The sequence below is a fragment of the Melozone crissalis genome, unplaced genomic scaffold, assembly GCF_028551555.1.
Source record: "Melozone crissalis strain CALT ecotype California unplaced genomic scaffold, PUWL_Pcris_2 ptg000035l_1, whole genome shotgun sequence".
Classification (NCBI taxonomy): domain Eukaryota; kingdom Metazoa; phylum Chordata; class Aves; order Passeriformes; family Passerellidae; genus Melozone; species Melozone crissalis.
In genome coordinates this window covers 10,281,519-10,306,769 of record NW_026535813.1, presented here as the reverse complement: position 1 = coordinate 10,306,769, position 25,251 = coordinate 10,281,519, and the positions used below count along the sequence as shown (strand labels likewise).

The 25,251-nt window shown below is 44.1% G+C and overlaps 1 protein-coding gene across 1 annotated transcript in view; it reads left to right on the top strand.

Annotated features, from left to right (window-relative positions):
* The window catches only part of LOC128941408 (acetyl-coenzyme A thioesterase-like), a 29,925-nt gene extending 8,906 nt beyond the window's left edge, over positions 1–21,019 (top strand). The window contains exons 2-7 of the mRNA XM_054283157.1: positions 11,641–11,710; positions 14,971–15,031; positions 16,003–16,105; positions 18,076–18,207; positions 20,352–20,502; positions 21,007–21,019. Coding sequence (XP_054139132.1) covers positions 11,641–11,710; positions 14,971–15,031; positions 16,003–16,105; positions 18,076–18,207; positions 20,352–20,502; positions 21,007–21,019 — 530 coding nt within the window. The remainder of the gene's footprint in view (positions 1–11,640; positions 11,711–14,970; positions 15,032–16,002; positions 16,106–18,075; positions 18,208–20,351; positions 20,503–21,006) is intronic.
* Positions 21,020–25,251: the final 4,232 nt, after the last annotated feature.

Here is a 25,251-nt window from a genome sequence, read left to right as displayed (position 1 = left end):
TTTTTGCAGCTTCTCCCGGCCGGTTTTTTCTTTTTCTTCTTTCTTTCTTCAGGCTTCCCTCCTCTGGAGTTATCAGTGCTGTTCTCTTGGCTCTTCAGCTCTTCAGGGCTTTCCCCCCCCCGAAAGGTTTGGTGGGAGATAGCCCGCACAGCGGACACCAGTTGTGGGATTTCTGGGCTGTTCAGATGGTCTGGGGAAAAGCCCAAAGATGGCCTTGGGCCCCCGGGTTCGAAAGGACGAGAGGAAGCTTCAGATTTGTTCTTGGTCTTGGTGTTTATTAATTGCTTATCTAAAAGATTTTCTCTTGGCCTGACAGAGTTCTGCTCAGCAGTCAGCCATGGGCACACACTGAAAGCCCCTGGGGCGGTCACCTATCTTTATACCCGGAGTTACGTATACAATATTTATCATTTTTCTCCAATACCCTCTACCCTTATTAACCAGTGTTCCCCTAGTAAGGTCCAATCCCGGAGTGCCAACATCACCACAGAAGATGGAGGCCTAGAGGAAGAAGAAGAAGGAGAAGGGCACGCCCCAATTCCTCCATCTTACTTCTCTAGACCCCCCTGTACAGAAATCTTAAGCCCTGTATCTCACACCCCAATTAACTTGTCCCTTCACCATTCACCCCAGTGAAATCCTCCCGTCCTCATACTGATGTCATCTCCCATGTGGGATCAAAGTCCAGCCACCAGACATTTCTGGCAGCATTCCAGGACTCCCGAGCCCCCCAGGGGGGGGTCTTGTTCACCCTGCACCCCAGTTCTGAGAGACTGAGATCCCACAGCTATTCGAAGTGGGGTTTTGGCAGGAAATTAACAGACATTTATATTTCTTAGCAACGAAAAAAGATGAGACAGCGTTAAAGCTGCTCTCGCCGGCAAGAATTATGCTAGAAGGCATTTCGGTGCAGTCGAAAAGACGGGAAAAGCAGCGAAAAGCTGCGGCACCCTCAGAAGGAGGCGGGGAGCAAAGCTCCGGGAAAAAATTAGCTCTGGCCTCAAGAAGCCAGGGGGAAAGGGCTCTCGAGAAAAGAGAGAAGGAAATAATATTAAAACCCCCGGTCCCAAAACCCAGAAACCCCAGGAAACTCCTAAAGCGTCCTGAAACCCCAGAGAGTACAGGGGAGTCAGGATCGGAAGGGGGGAAGCAGGGGGGAGAGAAGGGATTGGGGGGGCGCTTACTCGTGGCGGGCAAGGCGGCCAGGCTGCGGCGGTGCAGGCAGGGAGCGCGGGTGAAGAGATAACGGGAGACACGGGTTCCGGTGCGGCTTTGGTCAGCGCAAGGCCGGGGGCAGCGGCCGCCCCGGCCGGCAGGGTAGAAGAGACGCGCGCGGCGGGCAAAACTCGCAAGAACCCGGGGGGGGAGTCACATACCAGCGCGGGGGCGGTAAACACGGGCGGCGAATTGGGGGAAGCTGCGGAGCTCCAAAGGGCCACCGTAGGGAGACGCAGGAGGCGCGCGGTTGTGACGTCAGACCTAGTGCGGAGGTCGGCTCGGATCGCGGAGCGGGCCCGGGTGCCGGCGGGAGGCGGGCTGTACACACCGGTGGGAGGAGTGGACGCAGCGTCAGAGGAGGAGGAGACAGAGTCAGGGACAGACCGAGGGGAGGAGACCTCGGAGGTGGAACGAGGGGGAGAGAGTGACGTCAGCTCAGGAGAGACAGGGAGCGGCTCGGAGAGCACGCATGCGCAGAGAGTAGAGCGCGGGCGGGGGCGGGCCCGATCCCCTGTGACGTCTCGGGTGAGGAGGGGCCGTGTTAGGGATTCCGCATCTCGAGGCTCCACACCCTCTCCAGACTCGGTGCCTTTGGTTGAAACCCTCGGAGTTCCAGTCCCTTCCCTTCAAGGGAGACGGTCTGGTGTTCAAGCTCCATTTCCAGCTGAATTAAAAGCCAAGCAAACACGGTCTCAAATGAGATCGCCGACACAGCAGTCGACCGGAAGAGGAAACGGGGCAGTCGAGCTCATTCCGTCATCCGAGCCAGGGAGGCCGGTGACAGCGCCACCTAGTGGCAGGAGGACAGAAGTGCAGGACAGGCCGGATTGGTTCGGCGGAGCCACAGCGCCATCTCGTGGCGAGACTGCAACAATGCAGCAATTTTTTCCAACATTATACAAAAAGAAAAGCATTTTAAAGAAGACAATGTTAACACAACAAAGGGATTATCCATCGACTTCGGGATTTCATGAAGATGATGAAAGCTCAGATGAAGAACAGCTACAAGGAGAAGATGTCATAAGGATCACAGCATCGGAAGGTGTTCCGACATGGATGCTGTCAGCAGCAGAAGCAGCAAAAAGCTTCTTGCATTCATTTGATACAGCAAAAAAGAAATATCAACAGGATCCTCGAGTTTCCTTTTCGGATTTAGGAGCGAGGCCAAAAACCTCAAGGCGAGAAATGAGACACGATGAATCACCGATGACATGCACAACACCATTATTCATGCAAATCCCAATGGAGTCTCAAGAAGAGGAATTTCAAGAGCCGGTGAAGACGATGGATTGGAAGCGAATCAGAAAAGCATTGGCAAAGGAAAAGCATTTATTTCCGGGATCAGGAGATCTGACAATGCCGGTGACATATGATGCCCAGGGACAGAATCCAAGGTGGGAAAGGATGGGTCATGAGACACTCAAAGACTTAGGGAAGGCGGCTCAAACTTTTGGGCTGAATTCACAATACTTCAAACAGCTACTAAGAGGGACATTCACTACGTATGATCTCACGCCATATGATATTTGAAGTATTGTGGCAATGATCCTCACTGACACACAGAATCTCATCTGGGAAAAAAGGTGGAGAAAATATCTTGCTGAGTTGCGGAACAGATATCAAGGTGGGCCAAATGCGAACCTCACGGAAGGGCAGTTAGCAGGGGATCCTCCAGATGACAACCCAGGGGAACAAGCAGTGCGGCTTCCACGAAGAGTGTTAAACGACATCAAAGAAGCAGCGCGATTGGCAATCATGCAAATTACACCGACAGGAGCTCCGGAATTTCCGTTCTCTTGCATCAGGCAAGGTCCCACAGAACCATTCATGTCGTTCATCGATCGACTCACGCAAGCCGTGGATCGACAGGTGACGATAGAAGAAGCGAAGAGGCCTCTCTTGGAGAGCTTAGCTTTCGGCAATGCCAACCCGGATTGTCAACGGGTGATTAGCACCATGCCAGGACGGCCATCCTTGGCAGAGATGGTGGAGGCATGCAGCAAGGTGGGGACACCTCAGCATGTCGCAGCGATTGTGAAGAATGAATTAAGAGAGGAATGGGAAGAACAGCTAAAGGGACACTCAGAAAGGCAATCAGAGGACAAGACATTGGAGAAGATGTTCGAAAAATTACTCCATCAACAGAACAAGAACGTCAACAAAGTTCTTGCAACGATGCAGAAAAAGAACAATCCCCAAGGAGGACGGTGCTACAAATGTGGGGAGTTTGGGCACATGAAAAGGAATTGCCCACGGACACATACACCAACGCCAGCACAGAAAGCGGAAAGGCCAATTTGTGCGCGGTGCGGAAGAGGAAGACACTCTGTGAAAGAATGTTATTCCCAGACTGATGTGGAAGGAAATCCATTGCCGCATCCGGGAAACGGAAAACGCAGCGCTGCCGTAAATCGCCAGCGCGCTCAGACACAAGTACTGGCGGTGTCACAGGAACAAACAGGGCAATCATCAGTGAGCGACAGGCAGATGCCCTCAGCAAAACCCTTAGTCGATTCCACAGTGACCCAGACCTCCTCCCACCAGGGGCACAGTGTGCATTGGCAGCTTCAAAACTAGTATGCTTTCTAGATGAAAGTCATGCGGAGATACCAACGGGTATCCGCGGGGACTCATACAAGAAACAAGATTTCTTGATAATTGGACAAGACAAGTGCAGTATTCTTGGACTCATTGTTTATCCAACAGTTGTCTCAGCGGACAAAAATACAGAGTTAACAGTTTTGGCAAGAGCGCTTCGTCCACCATTGACTGTACCGGAAAATACTGTGGTTGCGAGAGCTTTCGCATTGCCGCCACACGCAGTTGGAGAGGTCATGTCAATCTTCGACGAAGAAGGTTTCCCTATGAAGGAACATGTTGAAGTACACACAACATGGGTGAAGCACATAGGTCGAGACCGACCCACGCTCACGTGCCAATTGACATGTGGGGACAGGACAATAGCAATCAGAGGTATGCTCGACACAGGGGCGGATGGAACGGTAATATCGTACATCTTTTGGCCACGCAGTTGGAGCTTGGTCGCGCCATTGGGTTCTCTCTCAGGCATCGGGGGAGCATCTCTGTGTCTGCAAAGTGAGAATTCCGTCGTTGTCACGGGACCAGGAGACAAGACGGCGATCATTCGTCCTTTTGCCGTCCAAAAGCCGATCACAGTCTGGGGTCGAGACCTTTTGGCACAATGGGGCGCGAAGATCGAAGTGGATTTTTAATAGGGGTCACTGCAGCACTCGCCACACTGAAGCTGACATGGAAAACAGATGATCCAGTTTGGGTGGATCAGTGGCCCCTTGAGCGGAAAAAATTGAGTGCTTTGAAAGACCTGGTCCAAGAATAATTGCGGAAGGGACACATCAAGCCGACAGACAGCCCTTGGAATTCTCCAGTGTTTGTCATCAAGAAAAAGCTATCGGGCAAATGGAGGTTGTTACACGATCTCAGGAAGATCAACGAAGTTATAGAAGACATGGGACCACTTCAACTGGGACTTCCATCCGTCTCAATGATTCTCAGAGAATGGCCACTTGTGGTCATTGACCTCAAGGACTGTTTTTTCAGTATTCCACTCCATCCAGATGATGCTCCGAGATTTGCCTTTTCAGTTCCGAGTATCAACAAGGAAACACCTCTGCAGTGGTACCATTGGGTCGTTCTTCCACAAGGCCTAAAAAATTCTCCGACGATCTGTCAATGGTACGTGGCACGAGCTTTGGCACCAGCACGGAAGAAATTTCCGAAGGCGAAGATCATTCATTACATGGATGATTTGCTCATTGCAGCATCAACACAAGAGGAGCTGCAAGAAGCTTGTGGCTGTGTGATTGAAGAGGTGCGAAAGGCAGGTCTGGAAATCAGCATTTCGAAGATTCAGGAGGTTGCACCTTGGAAATATCTGGGGTGGAAAATTTCAGAGAAAACAATAAAGCCTCAAAAAGTGGAGATCAGCACTAAGGTCAACAATTTGCATGATTTACAACAGCTTTTGGGAGAAATCAACTGGATGAGGCCAGTTTTGGGAATCACAAACAGCGACATTCCAGCGCTGCTCGATCTTTTGAGAGGGGACACAGACATTCGTTCTCCCAGGACACTCACGCCAGAAGCGAGAAAAGAGTTGGAGAAAATCACGAACGCGATACAGAAAAGGCAGGCACATCGATTTGTTCCAACGTTGCCTTTTCAGTTGGCAGTGCTGGGGAAGAAAACGCAGTTCCATGGTTTGATCTTCCAATGGGATGAATCACAAAAGGACTCTTTGATAATCATAGAGTGGATTTTCCTACCACACAGGCCCGCAAAAACAATTCTCACAGATTTAGAGATGGCAGCACAAATCATCATAAAGGCGAGAACAAGGTTGCTGACAATGGCAGGAAGAGAATTCTCAGTCATCAGATTACCTCTGAAACGAGACTATTTCGATTGGGCAATGCAACAATCGAAAGACTTGTTAATTGCGTTGTTAGCGTTCCCAGGAACTTGCACAGTCCACTTTCCACAGCATAGAATACTGCAATCGCAAATATGCTATAGAGCAAAACCAAGAATAAGTGAAGAACCTTTGGACGGGATCACAGTGTTCTCAGATGGCTCAGGGAAGACACACAAGTCAGTGATCACGTGGAGAAACTCAACGACAGGAGATTGGGATTCAGACGTGAGGATGGTTCAGGGCTCTCCACAAATTGTGGAGTTGGCAGCCGTTGTCCGAGCATTTCAGTTGTTCAAACAGCCTCTCAATCTGGTGACAGATTCCGCATACGTTGCGGGTGTGGTCAAGAGATTGGAGGGTTCTCTCTTGAAAGAAGTCCGTAATGAGGTTTTATACTCATATCTGACAAGCTTGAAAACACTGCTAGAGAGCAGGGAAAGAGAGTATTTTATCACACACATTAGAGCGCACACGACACTTCCGGGATTTTTAGCGGAAGGGAATGCTCGGGCGGACAGGTTGACAATGCCCATTTCGCAAACACTGCCGGACATTTTTGAGCAGGCAAGATTAAGTCATGCGTTCTTTCATCAGAATGCACAAGCGCTAATGGAGTCCTTTCGTCTCACAAAGAGTCAGGCGAGGGAGATCATTAGTGCTTGTCCAGACTGTCAGCTTGTGCAGCCACCTTCTTCTACCGGAGCCATCAATCCGCGGGGGCTGCAAAGTCTTCAGTTGTGGCAAGCTGATGTCACGAAATATCCATCTTTTGGGAGGCTCAAAAATGCTCATGTTTCTGTAGATACATTCTCAGGTGCAGTCTTTGCTTCAGCACATGCTGGGGAAACAGCAGACCATGCTTGCCGACATTTTCTGCAGGCATTTGCAGCATTAGGTGTGCCTCAGGAGATAAAAACAGATAATGGTCCAACGTATACAGGCAGGGTGCTTGACAGATTCCTGAAAAGATGGGGTGTCAGACACGTGTTTGGTATTCCACATTCGCCCACAGGTCAGGCGATCATTGAGAGAACACATCACACCCTGAAATCCCTTCTGGACAGACAGAGAAGGGGTGAGCCGGAGGCAACACCTCACATGAAATTAAATAAGGCACTGTATGTGTTGAATTACTTAAATAGCTCATCCTCAGAACCCAATCCACCAATCGTGAGGCATTTTCTAAACAACACACAGGCAAAGCTAAGAGAAAATCCTTTAGTTTTGATCAGAAACCCAGAAACTGGACAAATAGAGGGTCCTTTCAAACTAATCACTTGGGGCAAGGGTTTCGCTTGTATCTCCACACATCGAGGTCTGAAGTGGGTGTCGGCGCGGCACGTGAAGCCATTCCGAACGCGAGAACACGAGAACGCTGATCCAAGAAACAAAGAGACGAGTACTCAGACAGGAGTCGAGACTCAGACTGGAAAGAACGATTCAGAAGAGAAATAAAAAGAAACTAAGGACTTTGGGGATTTTCACTTAAAAGCGAAGTAATGAGTTTCATGATGCTTATGTGCATCATTCTTTCATTCATTGCAGTAAGCAATGGAGGAAATTTGCCTGTTAGTCAACCAAGGCAAAATGTATGGGAGATTTTAGCTCAGGCAGCGAATTTAGATAGTATTTGCCTGACATATTTGAGGCCAGGGAAACCATTTTCAGCATGCATGGTTGGATTGCCAGTGGACGAATGGCCAGTTCCAGGGCACTCCGCAGTTAATATTTCACAGGTCATTAAAGATCCTGTGAAAGAGTGGTGTGCTTGGACACGTCTACTTCCTGTGGCTTCTACAGAACCTCAGGAATTGGAGATTTTTGGGTCCATGACAATGGAACTCTGCATGCAGTTTGAAACTCCAGGTGTCACAAAGGCAAAAACTATCGATTTGACTCCCATTCATGAATTCTATAAGAATGCATCAGCTTGGTGTAAATATACAGAGAAAACTACCAAAGGATCGATCCAAGTCCCAGTGCAATTGCCACGGGGTTTGTTCTTAATTTGCGGGGACAGAATTTGGCACGGCATTCCTGCTAATGCCACGGGAGGTCCATGCAGCATTGGGGAAATTTCAATGCTATTGCCTGATTTGAGCATGTTAAGAGAGAAAAAGCACAAAGAAAAAAGATCAATAGAACAATATGCGGCAGATTGCAATGATGAAATATTTTCTTGGGACAAGAAAGCGAGAATTGCTACAGCAATCTTCTCACCTCAAGCAGCATCAGGGGTGGCCTTGACTCAAATCGACCGCATGGGTTGTTGGTTGAGCAAACATGCGCGGTCTGTGTCTGTCGCATTGGATGACATGTTAAAAGACATCAGTGGCGTAAGACAGGCGACTCTTCAAAACAGAGCGGCGATCGATTATCTATTGCTCACTCATGGACATGGGTGTGAAGAGTTTGAAGGGATGCGCTGCATGAATCTCTCAGATCATTCAAAGTCAATTCATGAAAGTATTAAAAATATAAAGGACAGCATAAATAAGCTTGGCGAGATCACAGGATCATGGATCGATCAGCTGGTAGAATTCTTTGACATCTCTCCCATTTGGAGAGGAATTTTAAAGATAGGATTCTATGTTTTAATAGTTCTCCTAGTCCTCATACTTGTCGTCCCATGCATATTTGCATGTTTAAAACGTGCGATGAATCGGATAGCAAAAGAGGTCTTCTTGGTGCAAACAGAAGGGGGAGATGTGGGATCTCAGCCCCTCAGGACTGAGGTGCAGAGTGGCTGAGACCGCCCTTGGGGGGCTCGGGAGTCCTGGAATGTTGCCAGAAGTGTCTGGTGGCTGGACTTTGATCCTACACAGGAGACGACATCTGTATGAGGATGGGAGGATTTCACTGGGGTGAATGGTGAAGGGATAAGTTAGTTAGAGTGAAACACAGGGTTTAAGATTTCTGTACAGGGGGGTCTAAAGAAGTAAGATGAAGGAATTGGGGCGTGTCCTGTTCTTCTTCTTCTTCTTCTTCTTGGCCTCCATCTTCTGTGGTGATGTTGGCACTTTGGGATTGGTTATTACTAAAAGTGCACTGGTTAATAAGGATAGAAGGTATTGGGGAAAAATGATAAATATTGTATACGTAACTTCGAGTATAAAGATAGGTGACCGCCCCAGGGGCTCGCAGTGTGCTCATGGCTGACTGCTGAGCAGACCTCTGTCGGGCCAAGAGAAAATCTTTTAGATAAACAATTAATAAACACCGAGACCGAGAAAAGATCTGAAGTCCCTTCTCGTCCTTTGAAGCGCGGGCTGTCCAAGGCCACCCCGGGCCTTTCCAGGCCATCTAAACAGCCGAGAATCCGACACTCTGGGACCTTTGTCCCCTCCATTTCTTCTATACCCCCTGGGGCCGAGGGGTCTCAAAACCAAACTCTCTTGACTCCGAGCCTCCGCTTCCCCCTGCAATGCAGCCTCTGTATCACCAGGAAACAGTCCATGGATCTACAACAAAAGAGTCCAGCAAGATTGCCACTCCATCTTCCTCCATTCCTTCAACATCTCTCTTTCCCTTTGCCAGACCCTCCTTACTGGCCCGTTTCTTCCTTCATCTTCCACTCTTATCCCTTTCCCAGGAAAGGTAATGTTCCGTGAAGTTCTCACTATCCACAAGGGTTAAAAGCTCTCCCAGGCGGCCGGGCTGCTCGCTGCCCCCCCTCTTCTCCTCTCAGCCGTGCTGCCAGCACATGATATCAAGTTTCAAGGTAACAGTTGGTAACAGTTCACGCACAGGCTGCATTCTCTCCGTCTCAAAAAAAGGGGGGGGGGGGGAATAAACAGGTCGCTCGATGCTCCCCCACCCTTCCGCCGAATCCGGGCCTACCGTAGATGGGCCACGTGGCTTTCCCCTCCCCCAGCCCAGCCAGCAACTGGGCCGGGGGAGAGGCCACACTCCTTCGCGCCGGAAATCCCAAGAGAACTCTGAAGGACAAGAGCCCTGCTTTTAACTCCTTGGGTTTGTAGTCTCAAGAGGCGGATCCAAATGCCCCACTGGTCAAACCAGGTGCTCATCTTAAAATCCGACCACCCATTGGTAACCACAGCAAAAACAACATATCCCAGATGTCCCATTTCCGGTCAAACCACAACATTGATTTATCTCCCTGCCCCCCTGCCTCTGTCTGCTGCCCGACAGTATCTAGCAGTGTGCGATAAGCATATGCCAGGGCCCAGCTCACTGCAATGACCTTCCTCTCCTTAGGCTCATCCTGGTACTTCTCTTTCAGATATTTCCCCACCTCAGCTGGGTTCTGAATTTGTTCATGGGGAAAATCCCAGACTATAGGGTCAGAGAATTCCTTCAGGATTTGGCCCATATCCTCCCATTTCCCACACCACTTAGGATTTTCCACACCTGGGCCAACTCCTGAGTCAGGGGTCTCATCAGCCCATCTAGAAATCTCAGCCCTCATTCTAGAGAAGCAGCAGGCTGTATAGAGGAAGGTTACCAGACTGAATACCAGGAAGATGGTTTCTTTAACATTGAGGGGAAACTGAACATCCTTTGCTAGTGATGCAACTGATTCATAGGAGAAGGAGGAAAGCAGAGGCTGAAAAACCTCATTCCCTCCTGCTCCTCCTGCAACAAACTGGATGCATAACCATAGCCATGAACCATTCATACCTGGAGCAGACCCTAGCATGTTTATAAACTTCTTGCACATTATTGCCACCAAGCCCAGCAGGATAGCTACTCTGGTCACTGCCTCTCTGATGTAAAAACTACATATTAGGGGCAATACTAAAGCTATTTCTGGATAAGAAAATAAACCTAGGGACCAGAGAGGTATTAAAATCTCAAAAAACCCTAGGGACCAGAAATGCATGCAAACCTTCACCCCAATAGACATTATGAATTCAAAAAGCATGGCTATTAGCTGATTTAAATGAACACAGACTAATAGCAACCAAAATGCAGTCAAAACAGGGTTTTTCCACTCTCTCTCTAGCCCCACTTTCTCTCTAACCCTACGGGGCTGCTTGGGAGTGAGAGCTCTTGCCTGTTGTGCAGTGCTGTTTTCCAGGCTTCCTGCTGGTCCCCTCTCTTGCTTCTGACACTCAGGACTTTGGAGCAGAGGTTCTCTGTCTTTATACAGCTCCTAGTACATTGCAGATCTACCTTTTGACTGGAAGCTCTAGGTGCTATGGTCAAATAAATAATATATCTCATTAACTTGCTGAAAAAGTTAACTACCAGGTGATTAAATATTAACAGTAAATAAGATGTTTACCTCTTTTTCACAGCCAAATGTACCCCAGGGAGATGACTAACAGTTCAAATTTAGGTGAAAATATTTTACAGTAGGTGAATTCTGGTTTTGAATTTTCTAAATCTTGTTTGTCTTTGTTTTTTATTTAATTCCTGCATTTTTGTTGCAGCACTAAGGACATGTGCTTAGCTGCTTTCCACTGTTGTGACTGCACTTATAAGCTACGTTTTTTACCTACTAATAAGTAGGTTTTTCTCCTGTACCTCAGAATCCTCCGCTGACATAAAACTATCCCATGGATTGCCCTAGCTGATGCTCTTGACATATTGTTTTGAGGGAGAATGATGAGCTTTCTGTGAGCTTGGTAATACTTTGTGACTCTTTCTGTCATTCAAAATGCTTGTTAAGGCTCTCTTACCAGAATGTTCATTTTTAGAAAAAGACCTTAGGTGTAAGTTTTCAAACTGAGTAAGTTAGTCACTATCATCTAGTCTCGTCTCCTGAGGTTGCCCATAAATACAAACACCCTTTACAACAGAATCATTACCAAAAAATGTAGACTTTAATCTTATTTAGCTTCTCTTTTTTCCTAAGAGGCGCACTGCAGAGTTGCATTTTGGTGCTCACAGGAAGAAGAGGGACCTGCTGCATGCAGTTCCTGCCTGTCAGGCACCAGCCCACGGGTGAGTAGCTGCCTGCAGGTGCGGAGTGGTAACTGTGTGCCCCTGTGTCTCTTTTGAAGCTGAGAAACATGCTGGGGTGTCCTGCGTGACAGCATCCATGGATGACATTCAGTTTGAAGAGGCTGCCAGGTACAAACCAACTGACAACAGTCAGATGTTTCCGTTCTGCAGACTCTTATTTGGCAGAGATAAACTGAGGCATTATAAAATGGGAGAGAGCAGACCTGTGAACTCACCACAGCCACAGGGCTGAGTCTCAAAACTGCTCTTTTCTACCTGTGATAGCCTGACCCATCCAGAGAGCAGATCCATCTCACAGGGCAGAAATAAACTCTTGTTAACTTAACTTGGCAGTTGAGATGCCTGGTGAGAAAATGATGGCCCAGTGGTCTCTGGCTCTGGGGAATGGCTGCAGGCCACTGCTTATCTCTGTTGAATAAGCAATATTACCTATAAAACTTACTGTTATCAGTGTTTTTATTGCTGCAAGGTCTCTTTCGGTTCATTTCTTAACATCTTTGTCTTTCAGCTATTTTATAAAAAAGATAAATGTTTTACATTCACTGAGCACTGAATTAACTGAGTCTACAAGATAACACAGGACTGAACTTGTTTTACCATTTCTCATGGTTTTCAGTGGGATAAAAGACACTGTAAGAGGAAATGGGGCCTTTATTCCTAAACCACACCTTTACAGAAACCTAAAGGTTTCTTTGTGGGTTTTGTGTGGTTTCACACAGAGCAATCTGGGAATTAGGGAGTGGTTAGATGGGATAGACCTGGTTGCATAGAGCAGTGCACATGCAGTTTTTGTGGCTGTGAACACAGCAACACTGGCTGCCAGAGGTACAGCTGATGGCAGTTAAAAACTGTTCATAAGTGTAAAATAAGCATCCACTCAGACTTGAGACTGTTAGGGCAGTGCCCATTAGAGCAAGAACTAACGCCAGTGACAAAAGACAACACAATCATACCAATTCTGGAACTCAAGAGAGAATTTCTTGGTCTGTTTCACAATATTGAAATGTTCGTACTGCCTGGAATTGCTCTGTGTTTTTAATTTTGTCTTTAGGAAAAAATCCTGTTTGTGAAAACTGATCAAAGTTAGGGTAATGTTTCCCTTTCAGGTGTAATAGTTCAGGGTTGGTAGCTTCAGAGCCCTTTTCTGTCTTGTTTCATGAGATCAGAACAGAGCTGCTGGAATGTGATGAAAATACGTTTCCTTCCAAATTTGTTTCTGAATATTTCTCTTTTTTTTTCTCCCTTGTAATACCGATGTTCCATTTGTAACAAGAATTTCAGGTACCGATCTTGTAACTGTGAAAGAAATTATTTAAGAAATTATTTTTCTCTGCCAGGTCATCCCTAACATCCTTCTTGTAGCTTACTGTGCAATTTCCTAAATTTTGCCAGATCTAGTTCATTATACAAACATTTTGCATAAATAAAAGAGTTCTTGCTTCTCTCTCTGGTAAATTAATAAGATAGTTTTTTAAAAGAGTGGCTTACTGTAAGGTTTATTTACCTAAACCAGGTGGCTAAATCTTATGCAGGGATTAAGTCTTCTGTGTTTATTATGTAAAGAGAAATTGCCACACATCTATATAGTTCAAAACTTAGCCTTATACCATGATAACCTCTTCCTTTTCTTGCAATACACAGCAGTTCAGTTGACACATCTGATTTTAAATTCCATTTATTTAAATTTTGTTAGTTTTCTGTCTGTGAATGATAGTCACTTCATTCTGGTAAATTTCTGACAGTTTTAAGTGGAAGTGTGGTGCTGTGTGACTTCTGCCCCTGCAAATCTGTAGCTCTGACCACTCTCCTTTCTGGGAGGGAGCTGGTGGCTCCCTCAGCTGTGCAGTTGGGAACAATTGCCTTAACAGTTCTGCTTTTTCTTTGCAATAAATAATGCAAAAACTTCTGAGATGATTTTGAGCATCTCCTGCAGAAGCTAATGAGGGCTGTGCACCTGCAGATGGTCTTGGTTCTTTGCACTGACCATTTCCCCTGCCCTATCCACCCAAAGGATTCCACCTGTGTTCTTGGGTGAGTACAAGAAAGAAATTTGCTGTGTAAAAAATTGCTGCGTAGTTTGTTGTTCCTGTCAGGTCCTCTGCAGGAGCAGGTTTCCTATTTCCCATTCTACTTCTGCAGTGGAACAAGCAATTTAAGTAAGCCTTTACCTTTAAATGTCCCAACTTCATTCATTTAAATTAGTAAGCAGCTATTTTTATTGTTGTTGTTATTATTATTATTTTTAAATAAACTGGGGTAGCAAATGTGCAAAATCCTTTGCTGTGAATGTTTTGTCAGTACCCAAGTGCTCTGAGTTACATTTTACTTCAGTCTTGGCTGTAATTAGCTCCACTTTTCCTGCCCCAGGGCTGCTCTTCAGCATTTGTAGCTCAGTTTGAATTTCCTGGAGGCAGTGGCCTGACACCCTTCTGTTTTGGCCGTGGCTCTGGCTTACCCTGCACACTGTGTCCTTTTACTTCCTGCTCACTGGGAAAACTTGAGGGCAAACTGCCTTCCTGCCACCCTCTCAGCACTGCTTAGGGCTGGGATTTGAGGGCTTCGGAAAAAAGGCTTGCTCCTGTTTTCAACATGGAGCAGGTGCTTTAGGAATTCCAGAAGGAAAGAAAATACCTCCTCATTTAAATTTTTTTTGATGACATAATAAGGAGAATTTAACAGGTAATATAAAATAAAGTAAATAATATAATAAAAATTTAAATATAGATAATATAATGAAATCACATTTGATAATTGTCTAATAATCCAGAATCTCTAGAATTTTTACCAGATAATAAAGTAAAAATTCTGTTTAGTTGTTTTATGTAGGTAAATGGGGAAGAGTGGTTTTCAGAGGGATGATGTTAGCACAGAAGGGACAAGCAGTCCTGTTCTTGGCCAAGACTTGGAACACAAACTCTCTCCCCATCCAAGAGCACTTTTTCCCTGGGGTTATCTCCTCGTGTGCACATACCTGTGTGCCAGAGGTGCTTGTGGAGTGTATCTGAGTGCTCCTGCAGCTGTATGTACTCCGTGATTTCTGCAGGATGTGCTTGTGAGCAAAGCCAGAATTCCTGGGTGTACCTGAGCACACCTGCTGCCATTCAGACACCAGCAGAGAGAAGGAATGTTGCCATTAAGGCTGTGCAGTGGCTCTAATTTTATTGACCAAGTCTGACTGGAGAATAACAGTGTTGAATTGAACACAGTGGAAAATTCACTTTTTTTCAGTGAATTCTCAGTGCAGTGTGGCAGATACAGACTGATTAATGAGATGTTCTTTACCACTTTTAGGAGTACACAGAGAGGCAGGTTCAAGCCCTTATAAAGCTGCATGCTTGCCTTCTATAAGGTCTTACTCTTCTTAACAGGGTTGGACAAATTATTGCCATCAGAACAAAGGTGAACAGAGCATTCAAAACCAGCATGGAGGTAAGAGATCAGCACACTTTTCTTCTGAAGGTGTCGAAGGAATAGAGCAGAGGTGGGAGCAGCAGAGGAGCACAGCGTGGCTCCAGGTTTATTTGCTCCAGATATTTGCAGATATCTGAACAATAACAACTGCCTAATGGCACTCCTTTCAGAGTGTTGCAGTTGTGTGTTTCCTGTGAAATAATCCATGTCAGAGTAGCAACTGGGCCCTGAAGAATTGAAGCCTTTGGCAGGTGTAGTGGGCAGGTTGGGAGAGGTGGTGTTGGTCCAGGCCAGATCCACAGAACAGGTGAAGTTCAAATCATTTTAGAAACTTTTGATACAAATGTACATATGTCAGGTGTACACATGATCCTAATCTTCATACTGCAGTCAGTGTGCAATGCCTTGCCTGATCACTTCAAATCAGAACTGAACTTTGGGGATGCTTTTTGTGCATTGTGCCTGTGTCCAAATCCCATTATTATTAATGGGAGTGATGCATCTCACAGGTAATGTATTCCAAAAGTTTCTAAAAATTAGAAAAAACCTAATTTTGATGTGTGTCAGGCCTATGCCACAGGATCAAATCCAGTGTTTCATATTCAAGTGTTTAATTTTGCTTTGCACCCCTAAACACACTTTTTTTGCATGTACAGATCTTAGGAACTCATTCAGATGGGGATTCCAAATGCCACAGAAGAAAATGGAAGAAAATATCCATAACACTACATCTAACTGTCTTTCCTGTTTTTATAATTCTACCCTACAAGTGATGCTAAGCAAACATAAAATTTGTGCTACTAAAAAACCTTTCAGAGCTGACTGAATATTGTGATGACCAGAGATGTATCAGTGATTAGAGCAGGTTTTTTACCTTTATGCTTTAGGTGTAAGGGACTGATAAAAACTGCACTGTATTGTCTCAAATCAACTGACTATGATGTAAATACCTTTTTTGTCTCCTTCCTCCATCACCTTCTTCCTTGTAGGTTGGCATCAAGGTGACAGTACAGGATGTTTTGACTAATGCTGAAAAGATTGTGAGTGTGGCATATGCAACATATGAGGCCAAACCAGTTGGTGGTGGAAAAATATTTTTCCTGTTTTCTCCTAAGCTTGGAGCGACTGAGTTTCTGTGAAATAACCCAACTTTTCTGGTTGTGAAACACAGCAGAAACAATGTTTATTCTGATCAGTGATAGGAAAAAAGCATGAAGTTCAGACTTTATAAGATAGAGTCTGGGGGTTTATTTCTAATTTACTTCTCTGAAATGCTTAGGTTGTTGCTATTACTACTACTACTACTACTATTATTATTATTATTATTATTATTATTATTATTATTTCCATTTCTATTTCCACGTCCTTTTGCACATTTGTTCATTATACAAGTGAGGTCTTTGTGAGGGCTACGGTATTGACAGAGGCAAGCAGTGAAAGGGAGATCCTTGTGAGTCTCTCTCCTTTTCAGAAGTTGATTGCAGGGTGGGCTTTTTTATCCTTTACTTCCCCTCTTGGGGAGGTTGTTCAGACATCACTGCTCAGACAGAAGACATCATTATTTTTAAGCTCACTTCCAATCTAAATTGGTTCTTTGCCATTTATGTTGATTGGTTTTCACGCCAGGGCTGTTTTTCTCCTCAGTGTTTGGAAATCAGTCATGGTACCATTTGCCTTCACATCACTGTGCCAGACAGGCACAGTCTTTTTAGAATTTTCTTGTAGGGAAGGCCAGACACTCCTCAGACTCTCTTAACAAACTCCCTTTGCATGTAAAATTCTGCTTTCTTGAATGTCACATCATGGATCTGACTTTCCTGTCTCACTGCATGTGTTATGACAGCACATCTGGCTGTTAAACATCCATTGGAGATTGGCAGAGTCATCCCATGAGCAATTAATACATCCAATCACTACAGCTCTCTCTTCTGTGAGGATGTGCCACAGTTTGGAGAAGAAACAGACTAGAGCAGTTTTACTAAAAATAAAGCCCAGCTCTTTTCTCTGAAGGGCTAATGGCTAAATTTCTACCCTGATAGCACAAAAATATTATCAAGAATTGTTTGTTACTAGTTTGATATCGTACTCAAACCATAAACCTGTTTACCTTTTGCCCAAATTTCTGGGGAGATTAATTCAGGATTAAATTGGAGATGATTAATTAAGATTAGGCTTAAGACAGGAATGTCCCAGAGGGAGTTTGAGAGTTCAGTTCAAATTCCATGACAAACTAAAATCTCAGAGAGATTGAAGAATATTTTTTTCAAATCCACTTTTCTGAACAACTGTTTCTAAGGTTGTACAGAGAGAATGTCAATATAACCACCATCTTAATTTTTTAACTTGGCCACATGGGAAAATCTAGGAAGCTCTTGAAAAGGGCTGGAAAGGAGGCAATGAATCTGGAAGAGGGTTAGAGGCAAGAGTCAAAGGCTGAGAAACATTAGTGGCTGCACTGCAAGACACAAAATGTTGAATTTGTCTGTGGTGCGCTGCTTTGTGCATTATTTTAATGCTTCTGAGGCTAGGCCTTCTAGACAAATCTCACAAGTGATTGTTCAGATTATTCACCTGTGATGTAATTATCCAAATGTAGTAATTTTCTTAAAATTACTACATTTGTTTTGGATGCAGTTTGTAATTGAACTGAAATACATAGGAATTTGCACTGACACCACTGACCGGTGCAACTGAATTTATTTTCTGGTTCAAAATTTCTATCCTCAAACCTTCATATTAAGTTCATATTTTCCTGTCCTTTTCATTTATTTTTTTTTTCTTAAACGAGAACTGTCTTAAACACTGTGTACTCTCATGGATGCTTGTATTTAAAAGCTAAAAGCACTTTGTCATTGAGTTTTAATGAATGATTCTGAAAGGATAATGCAGAATCTCTTGAACTTTATACCCCATGTTAGTTGTATTATTAAACTTGTCATCTTGGACAGCTGATAGGAAGAAGTTGTAGAAAATGCTGATGCCATTTTAAGTTCAAAGTGCGCTTTGTTACGATTGTGAAATTCGGAATTGCTGTATTTTTTTTCCCTCTCCATTTGCACAGGTTGAGTTAAAACCTGTACAGCTTCTGTCTGCAGAAGACCACCTGGAGCACATCCTGGCTATTGAGAGGAGAATAATCCATCTGGGCTATGTCCAGGTCTTTCAGAAGCTGATGCAGGAGAGCAATAAGGAAGGTGATTTTTCTACTCAGCACAGAAGGTAAAACAAACACTTATGGGCGGAAGGAAGGAAGGAAGGAAGGAAGGAAGGAAGGAAGGAAGGAAGGAAGGAAGGAAGGAAGGAAGGAAAAAAGCAGGCAAAACATCTCCTTGGGGTTGGGGTGTCAGGTAGAAGAGTCTGTGCCACATTAGTGGATAGAGGTGCTAGAGGTGTGTTAGGCAATTATTCAGTTTCTTTGTCTCTCAGAAATTCCAGATGTAAAAACACAGGGTTGAAGGCCAGGTGTGCATTAAATAGATGTGAAATGCAGATCTTCATGTGGTTCTGTGTGTGGGGTTTCACAGGTCACACAGAACTCAGCAATAAACACAGCAATAAACTTCTGTGACACTAGTTGTGATGTAGACAGAAGCATGGCATTCACTCAGGCTTATGGCCATGTCTTTGCCAGAAAGGAAAGTAAGAACTGTGTTTATGCCCTGAGATGATTCCCAACAAGCAGAAGTTTCATTATGTGGAGGTCAAAAAAGGTAAAAAAGTTAGAAGAACTGAATGAAGACACAGGTTCTTCTTTATTCATGGTAGTAATTTCTGTTCTTAAAGAAAGTTGTGCTTGTAAGTTGTTGTGTTCCCTCACAAAAGAAATTACTCAGAGCAGTTAGGAAAATATGCTGGTATTTAGAAAATCTGAGCTGTAGCTCCATGTATAAATAACAGGCATTATGTGGTTTTACTGAGGAGAGATTAAACCTGTTATAAACAAAGATCTAACCGTAGTAAGACTTCGTAGAACTGCAGAGTCATGTTTGGTACAAGAAAACAAGCTATTTGTCTTCATGGTAACTGTCTCACAGGGTACAGTTTAATAACCTGAGTGACAAATCAGAGGTCGATGGGTTTTGTCTCCACTGCCTTTCCTGGAAACTTCTTTGAAGGATATTATTGTAGCACTAATTCACCTCCTTAAGGAGACAGAACAAGCAGAGTGGGAAAAGAGAGGAGAGAACATTGTGTGTAAAGGCTGCGAGGTAGCAGCATATGTACAAATCATACCCTGAAAGTGAGGTTTATTTGACGAGTGGATCTTAGGGAACACCTTGAGTAGGTCCAAAGTACAAGTTAGTCATATGTTTCCACACACTTACATAATCACAAAGTTAGCTAATTATGCCACAAGTCAAAAGTACAATTCAGGTCAAGCAGCTCCTAGCACAGATAGGCACTTTTAAAATTGCTTGATGTAATCTCATGCATAAATCTTCCTGAAAAACACCACTGAAAAGAATTGAGATTAGAGTGAGGATGCAAGGCTAAACACTTGAAAATGACATCAGAAATGCTCAGGTAATACAAGGTAGTTCAGATCCTCATTTCAGTCATTTCACGCAGGTGTTGTCTCAGGCAATTACAAAATTTGTAAGAAGGTGAAATAATCAAGTCCTGCTCTAATCTTAATCCAACACACCTGTACAGGTGCCCATCACACACAGTGCAGAGTCTTTGACAGACATTTGAGGTGGTGCTGAACTGCTCTGACAGCCCCTGAAAGCCAGCACACGCTGGGGCTTCAGCTGCTGCTCCCCTGCAGGACCTGCCCCTGGCAAAGGGACACAAAACTGCTCCTGCCACAGAAACTGCTCCTGCCACAGGGACACAGAACTGCCCCTGACAAAATGACGCAGAACTGCCCCTAACAGAGTGACACAGAACCATCCTGACAGAGGGACAGGAACTGCCCCTGACAAAATGACACAGAACGTCCCCTGACACAGAACTGCCCCTGACACAGGAACACAGAACTGCCCCTGACAGAGGAATTGCCTCTGACAAAATGACACAGAACTGCCCTGACACAGGGACACAGAACTTCCCCTGACACAGGGACACAGAACTGCCCCTGACACAGGAACTGCCCCTGACAGAGGGACACAGGAACTGCCCTTGCCACAGGGATGTGGGGATGCACTGAGGGCTGACAGCAGCAGCTCCTGGGAGAACAGAGAAAATGTTCAGCTTCTTATTGCTTCCCTTGCAAACCACAAGGCTCTTCTGTGCCTTTCTGTTTGTCTTCTTTTTGCTGAGTCTGAACAAGCTGCTCTCTTTACCGGGTGTGCTTTCTTCTGAAAGCATTCATTGATGCATTGCTGCTCTGTTTCAGATACTTGTGAAGACAAAGATGCAGTTTCAACTGAGCATACCCACGTACAGAGCACTGAGCTTGTCCTGCCTCCTCATGCAAACCATCATGGAAACACTTTTGGTGGCCAGATCATGCCTTGGATGCAGACAGTGGCAAGCATTTCAGCAAGGTACTTTCCTACAGTATTGTCTCGGCATGTGGTTCTAAGTGGATGTGCTTTTAATGTTAAAGGTTTCAAAGGGATTTATTTTATGAAGAATACAGACCCAGGCCTTTGTGACTTGTCTTCCTCCTCACATTACAGGAGGCCTTTGAACTATTTAAGTGGTACATCTCCCACAGCATGCCATGCCGCTGAGACTCAGACATTATTCCGTTACACATACAGAGCCTAAGGCAAAAGAGGCTGTGTTACCTTCCTGGGAATCTTTGCAGAAAACTAACATTGGATACAGGAACAGAAACCTGCTCTCCTTGTGCTTGGTGCAGTGTTTTAGAAACAAAGTTAGTTGTTTAACCAGGATCAGACCAATACTCACCCTGTATCAAGTGACATCCAAAAAGGAACAGCCTGCTAGAACTTAAGTCTGCAGATCCTCGTGATGCCAGAAGAAAAATAAATCAGAGAAAAAGGATCCACATAAACAGCCCCTGTTTTTTGGTGTGTGCACAGAATGGATGCATAACCCTCAGCAAGTCACTTGACCTTTCAGTCCCTCTGAGTTGCACATCCTATGGCTTGCAACAATTTTAGCAGTTTAAAGAGCTCGGGCATCTTCAGGTAAAGAGAACAAAATATGTTTTGTGACGCTGCCTGCCAGTGTGACCCAGGCACTTAATCACTTATTTCCTCTTCCCTGGAGTCAAACCGTTGTTTATCTCCCTTCCTGTTCCTGGACACCGCACAAAGCTTCTTTGTAAGCAGCACTCAAGTTTCAGTCTAAATTCTCCTTGCATACCGAGCGACCTAATTCACTGCAGGGACATTAGATATGTTTTCTCTTTTTATCTTTAATAATTAAATGACTTCTCCATTCATTATTCATATGGTTTTGATTTGTAGACAGTGGTTGTACTGATAACAACAGATTTTCTGTAGTGGTTGGATAAACAACTTGTTTTAGTAACAACAGAGTGCACTGACCTTACCCCCATGTGCAATTCCAGTGGCTTGAAGGGACTGTTGCAGATTTTTGCCATAATATGACTCAGAATATTTACCTGTCTTCAGCTGATAAATTTTACCTTGTGGGAGTCACATATTGATTTTAAAAAGGAAGGGAGACATCAGCAAACAGAGTACTGGACAAATTTTCTTCAAACTAATTAATGTCAAACATGATTACTCATGTTGAGAATTTCAGGAATAAAAGCTGGTCTCAGAGGCTGGTTGAAAGCAGAGATGTTGTCGTTTTTGCTTGAGAAGTAACTACTCTCACTATGAACCTTTTGTGAGGCCAGAGTTAGACCCCACCTCTAAGAGTTTCTATGGCCACAGACTGTGATAGAGGAGCAGGAGAGGAGGGATAAGCCTGAAAAAATAAATTTCTAAGGGCATTTTAAATGTTACTCACTCTCATTCTCACTTCCCCACCACCTTTTTTTGGTCAATACATAAAAATCCTGCAGATAGCAGTAAAACCATTTGAATATCAGTAATATTAGCTTGAACTTGATGGATACTTTCTTATTCCTTACATTTGCAATAAAAGCATTCATGGTGTACTTTTCCAGGAAAGAAATGAATATTTAAGCCTGATTTCTGGTTTGTTCCTCTCCTCATCATTATTGTGTTGGCATCTTTAGAGTGAACATTGTAAATAAAATCAACGCTTAGCATTTTAAATCAGAGGAGCAGCAAATTATTTTAATTTAATTACAAAGTAATTCAAATGTATTAGACTGTTGAAGAGATGTACCAGTCAGTTAATTAGCTGCAGATAATTGTGTGCATTTAAAAATACCGGTACATTAGTTTTCAAAGTGCAGTTGAGTTAAAAGCCTGAAGTGCTACAAAGCTGTATTTTCAAATTTAGAAAACTTCACCATGGAACAATCTATCCTAGATATGCACATGGGCTCCTTACTGAGAGCAGTGTGTTGCTAAAAATAAATGTCATATATTGTGTATTGTCCCCTCTTCCTGTGATGCACAGACATCCCAGTAGAAAGTGAGGGGCTTTGAATACATGCAGAACTGATGAAGAAACCTGATTTTTGCCTGCTCCAGAGAGCTTGGAAACAATATTCTTTTCACTCAGACTGCATCTGGTAGCCATGTGAGGGTTTTTTAATTCTCATACTAGCAGAAACCATCTAAACCAAGCAAAAAGTACAAATATTAAGACTAGAGGCCTTGACATGGCATTGATTGGACACTGTCCCTGGTGCTCAGCCTTTCTGCTCAGGTTTCCTTTAATTGTTTAAAGGCCTTAAGGTCTGGTATTTTTTTCGCTGCTCAGGAGCCTGCTCCCCGTGCAGTCCTACAGAAATAAATGAAACTGTGAGGTAAGTGGTTACTCTGTAGGTAAGGGATTCATGGTCTGGCTTTGAGAGAGGGCAGTCTCAAGCAGTGAGAATTAATTGGTGTTTGTAAAACGTGCTGGAAATGAAACAGCATGACATAAGTGGTGTTATGATGGTTGAAGCTCGAGTTACATGCTCTTGGAGCTGACCATGTTGCATGGAGTAGATCGGTGTAATTTAGTGACCTTCCAGGTCCTGCAAACCCTGTTTCTGTGGTCAGTCACGGCGGCTGTGCTTGTAGCACAACTGTGTGTTTTGGTCTGTCTCTCTGAGTGTTTTGCGGAGAAAAGAAGAAACCTCACAACTTTATAAAAGTTGTAAAGCTCGGTATGTTTATTACGGCGCCGGACACATGCGGAGAATACTCTCCTCAAAAGGCATGCGTACCTCTGAGGATTCCAGGTCTCCTTTTATCTCCCCTTCCAAATACATATGCATACAGTTTCACAATAGGTTCATACATCTTCATTCCGCATGACATTTATCGCCAGTTCCTCTTTATCAAAAGAATTTGTAGGTCAGGGCCGATCGACCTTGTGGTCGTTTTGGTTTTTTTCTCTCTGTCTCCTCACTATCTCTGACCTGCAGTTTTTCCCTTCTGCTTTGGCCTCACAGACTTTTCACCTCTCCTAGACATTTTACCTAATTCAAAATGGATTTTTGCTCTGTCTCATTCCCCCCTTTCCTAGGAAATAAGTCAATTCTTTTACTTAATGCAAACCCTTATGACAATAAGTGTCTCTTAATGCTTTACCATGTACATTTTACAAAGAGGTCAATACAGCTATTCATTGTAGTATTCTCCAGTTCCAAATTAACAATATAATAGATGATCCCAAGCTTATCCCAACTAATATTAACAAAACTACAGTGGGATGACACAACTTATTAAAGATTCCATTTGCAGTCGGTGACCACCCAAAGATCACATCCCAACAGTGATGATCCACATTTTGTTTTATTCTTTGTAGAACTCTGGTTATTTCTTTTGTATCATGTTGGACACTAATTAAGGTTTTCTTTCCACTTGCTTGGATTTCCTTCAAGATCTCCAGTAGGTCTTGGTGCTTAATTAATTGTTTTACTAATGTACGGTTCATCCCAATAGGGGTAGATGATAGTCTGCGATACATTGTGTAATTGGTTTTGATCAGCTGGTGGGATGTCACTGGTACCGAATACGAAAAATCACACCCGATAACCTTAACAAAATTACAAATACAGAAATTAGAATGATTTCTACTAGACAGAATAACATCATTGCTATCAATTTTTACAGCACCACAAGCAGTTCTCAGGCATACACACCCTTTTCCAGTATATACGAGCACAGTTTTCTGGTCAGTGACTGGATGAATTTCAAAGTGGCAAATACTCTGTTCAGTGTCTAGATACACATCTTGGGCATTAATAGTATTGCTTTCACAAATGAATCCCATCTGTTCTCTAGTAATGCAGGATTCTAAGTTTACTGTTTGCCACTTTTCATTCATCTTTCGTGCCCACACTCTATGTTCTGAAGGGTAGAGTATTGTTTTTTCATGGTTTAGTCCTAGGGCAATGATGGGATGGATAACATAAACAGTGGCATTACATATGGTTATCACAAAGGCAGTGGCCACATTAGAAGCAGGATCATAGGTGAAATTCACCATCGTCCACCAGGATTGAAACTTCCTTTCAAAATCAGTTGCATTATCCCACACAATTTTCCGAATTTAAGATGGAAAATTACCTTCACTCCCTTCCCGTATGATCAGAGCTGCTGTTGCCTGCATCCATAACTGTGCTTGTATACAACTGAAAGCTAAAGACACATTATCTTGAACTGTACTAAGTGCTTCTACTATTAACTTGTGGTCTTGATCCCTGGCCGTTTCCCTCTTTGGCAGTACTTTTGAAATCTGCCACTGGCTAGTTCCTGATGCCAATAGAGATGACTGTAAAGGCTGCTTCAATTTTGTTAGGCTTCCTGCTGCAGTGGCCAGTTTATTCATCAGTATTTCTGAATCAATTCCATTTAAAACTCCTAATCCTGTCCCTAATATGCCAGTTAGATCCTTTCTTATTCTGCTCCTGAGATATGCCTGTCTTTGTAACCATGTTGTCCAGCCCTCAAAGGATGTTTTTAGGAAGGAGGAGCAGGCTGGTTGGATTTTTGAGATGTTAATTTGCATTATCAACTCCACACGTTTGAGAGACCATTCTGGATTGAATAATAGTTGTTGTTCACCTACATTCCTCGCTACGTAGGGGCCTATTTCATACACCTCAGGTTCAAGTTTGGGTAGAGTCTGAACTAACTATTTGAGTCTTAGTATGGGTTGCATAAGGTCCTGCTGTGGTAAAGAGTGCAGTGTATACTTTGAACTTAAATGAAAGTCCAATAGCA